The 3,374-nt window shown below is 48.6% G+C and overlaps 1 protein-coding gene across 1 annotated transcript in view; it reads left to right on the plus strand.

The window, feature by feature from the left end:
• The first annotated feature begins 304 nt into the window (after positions 1-304).
• Positions 305-3,374, plus strand: part of AKTIP (AKT interacting protein) — a 10,436-nt gene continuing 7,366 nt past the window's right edge. The window contains exons 1-2 of the mRNA XM_012652668.1: positions 305-405; positions 2,957-3,070. Of these exons, the coding sequence (XP_012508122.1) occupies positions 3,029-3,070 (42 nt within the window). The 5' untranslated portion in view covers positions 305-405; positions 2,957-3,028. The remainder of the gene's footprint in view (positions 406-2,956; positions 3,071-3,374) is intronic.

A 3,374-nucleotide genomic window follows, 5' to 3' on the forward strand; every position in this document is an offset into this window, starting at 1 on the left:
CTCGTTTGTTTCCCCCCAATCCCTCCCTCCGCGCCGATACTTCTGTGACTGACAGTTCGTCCCGTGCGATGTTACGTAAGGGGAGGGTCAAGTGCGGCCCCACCCGAAAGCAGATAATTTGATTGGTAGGACGAAGTGCGGTCGTCCCATCGCCCCCGGAAGAACGTCTTTGACGGGCAGGTGTAGAAGCCAATTGATGCCGGGAGGCTGAGCGGAAGCGTCCGGGATCAGGGGCGTGGGGCAGGGGGCGGAGCCTGACGCCGAGGGCAGGGCAAGGCGGGGCGGGGAGCGGTCAGGGGCCGGGCTGGCGCAGCGGTAGGAGATGCTGTCCGGCTGCAGCGGCGCTCGGCAGCCGGGAGCTCCGCGTTGAAGGCACTGGGCTGAGGCGCACTGCCCGGCAGGCTGGTAGGTACTTGAGGTCTGAGAAGTCTATAAATCCGGGCCGCCAGCCTCTTCGTGCTCGGCGTTTGTCTGCCCTGCCAGGCGCTTTCTCGACTTTGCGACGGCGGCCGCGCTGGGACATGGTCGGGCTGGGCCGGACACCTGTGCGCGTTTGCAGGCACCTGCTGCGCCGGCCTCCTCGGAGCCAGCAGTGGAGGCTGCGGCACTTGCTGGGCTGGGCCGGCCTGAGGCAGGGAGGCGGGCCGACTGGCTCGCCCCATCTGGGGCTCGTCCTCCCCGGCTCTGGTCCTCCGCTTCGGGCACAGGCTGAAGGGGGCGTCGCCGAGCCCCTGAGGCTCTCGGCCCCCCCACTGAGGGGGCTCGCGGGCCCCGGGCCAATCTGGAGCTACCTCCGAGGCCAAGACATGGCCCCCCTCCTTGCATCACCTCGAGACAGGTTTGTCCAGATGACTTGCGTGTTTGGAGACAGGTTTCCGCCCCGGGCGAGGGTGCCCGTCCGAGGCCAGCTGGTGGTCCTGGCTGTCCCCAGCGAGCTGGCCGGGGAGTGTTTTCATCTTTTCTCCAGGCCCTGCCCTGTCTGCTCTTAACGTGGAATTTCTTAAGACTGTTTTCGGGGTGATATATTAAGTAGAGGCACCGTGGCACATAGGAGGAACAGTGGCATCCACGTCTAGTTTTAGCTCTGCCGTGTGTGGATCCTTTGCACAGGCCAAAGATCAGACTTCTCAGCTGCCTCATATATAGAGGAATGCAATCATATGTTGTTCTCAGGGCCAAACCGGCAGAAATTCTGAAATTGTTTCCCAGTTACAAGGATGTAGCCTGTGCCTTCCTTCCATGTGTATCATTCTTATTGGAACATGTCATGCTGTGCCTGCTGTAGACTGGATGTAATAAATAGCGCAGTTAATTCCTGAAAAGTGTGCTATAATTCTCGTGATTATGTTGCTGCTGGAAACATTGGATTAAAAGATCCATCGCAAAGTGAGGCAGCAACAGATGATACCTCCTGCTTAAAAATAGGAAGAACTGGGGGCAAGTTCTTTTGGATTCTTAAAGGCGAAGACATAGGATCATAAGGTATTATAGACTTGAAAGGAGTTTACAGGTTTGCTCCACTCCAGTAAATTTCTGTGGTGGTGAGCACCACTGTGTCCCAAGGGGTTGGGGTCCCCTGTTATATCAGGGGACCTGTATATATAGAGGACAGTGAGGTGCTGCATATTGCTGCTAGATCTGAAAATCAATGTTTCCATTTGGGTCAAACAGGAATGTGCCCCCCCCAGTTTTTGATGTCCTAACTATTTTCGATGTGTCATAGTCATAGTCACCTTTAAAGGCAGATTTGTGCAGAGCTATTGCTACTTATTGGTTGTAAATCAGCAATGTTAGTGGAAGAACCGGATCCTCATTCCTGTGATTTAATTACTGGGTGGCATTATCTCTCAGAAAGCAAAACAGCAGTAATAGGCACTAGCAAGGTATGGAAGTCCTGGTACCCAACCATGGATGTCATAGGCTCCCGAGAGAAAACAAATTATTGCTGATTAGGGACATCTGGAACATGGTCTGCTAATGATTTGCTTCTTAAGAATTTAGTTAAATGTTACTAAGTTTTGACCTTTTTCACCTTCAACCTTTTGATTGGTTCAAGTAGGCATTCAGAGGAGCTCTGCTTTAAAGGTAACAGAGGCTGGGGGAACAGGGCAGAGAAGTTGCTGTTCTTACAGCTGAGCTTGGCTGGTTTTCCTTTGCTTGTTCGTATTTTTAGTAAATGACCCGCTGACTTTGTGACCTTTAAGACATGCTTTCTTAATCCACTGCTTGGAGCTCGGGGTGAAAGATCTGTGTTTGTGAAATGCCTCTTTTGCGCTCCTCTGTGGCATTTCTGTTGCTTGGCAGTTCCTTTAATGCCTAATTTCTGTAGAGTTTCTGTAATCTTAGCAGTTGAAAAAGGGAGTTTCTTGGGATGGTACTGACAGGACTCGCATAACCCCCTCATCCCTTTTCTTATGTACGTATGCTCTACCTTCTCTGTTTACTCTTATTTCTTTGGTTAATAGCTTTGCTGGTGGAACCATTTTGTGCCTAAATGAGTGGAGACAACTCTTGAATCAGCCACCATGGATCTTTATCATTTGTTCCCATGACCCTGGGAGCAGTGATACAACTTGTGTGTATGTGGGTACAGTGCATTCTGAATCTGGCTCTCCCATTAGTTAAATGCCTAGATATGCTAGTGGCAACTGTTGTCTGTATCTTCTGAATTTCTGGCACCAAAGCTGATCTATGTCATTGAATATTCTGAATCCTGGCAAGGGACCTGGTGCACAGATTCTTGTAGACTAGCTGAAGGTAGGAAAGAAACTGCGGCCAGAAGGGAGTATAGAAGGAAACTATTTCTGAAGATGCCTGAAGACATTTTCCTAGGTTTTTATAACTCTATGTCATAATATTATATTGTATCTCTAGGGTATCAGATTTAGTTCTTAACAACTTCAGAAGTCTTATAAAACTGTCGGTATGTTTCTGTGTTTTCCCATCTTGTTCACAGGTAAAGTGAATGCTGAGGACAGAAGAGTTTGATGACACAGACCGCTGAATTTCTTTGTTTGGAGTACAAGTTATGAACCCTTTCTGGAGCATGTCTACAAGCTCTGTACGCAAAGTAGGTATAGTCAATAAACTTAGTAAGGAAACCCATTTGTTTCTCTGTCAGAAAAGAGGGTCAGAATACAGGCCAAAATAATCCATACATGTACCTGTGATCTTACCAAAATTACCCGTTTTTCTAGTTTAGATTTTACTTTAGAGAAATATTTTGTTGGTTAAAGTCAGTTTCTGAGACTGAGATTGCATCTCAACTAGAAATCGTTCTGGTAATCACAATTCTTTACACATTTATACATGATGAAATTTGTGACATAGCATTACAGTAGTTTTTCTATTAAACTTCAAGATTCTATGGTTAG

The sequence above is a fragment of the Propithecus coquereli genome, unplaced genomic scaffold, assembly GCF_000956105.1.
Source record: "Propithecus coquereli isolate 6110/MARCELLA unplaced genomic scaffold, Pcoq_1.0 Scaffold395, whole genome shotgun sequence".
NCBI lineage: Eukaryota > Metazoa > Chordata > Mammalia > Primates > Indriidae > Propithecus > Propithecus coquereli.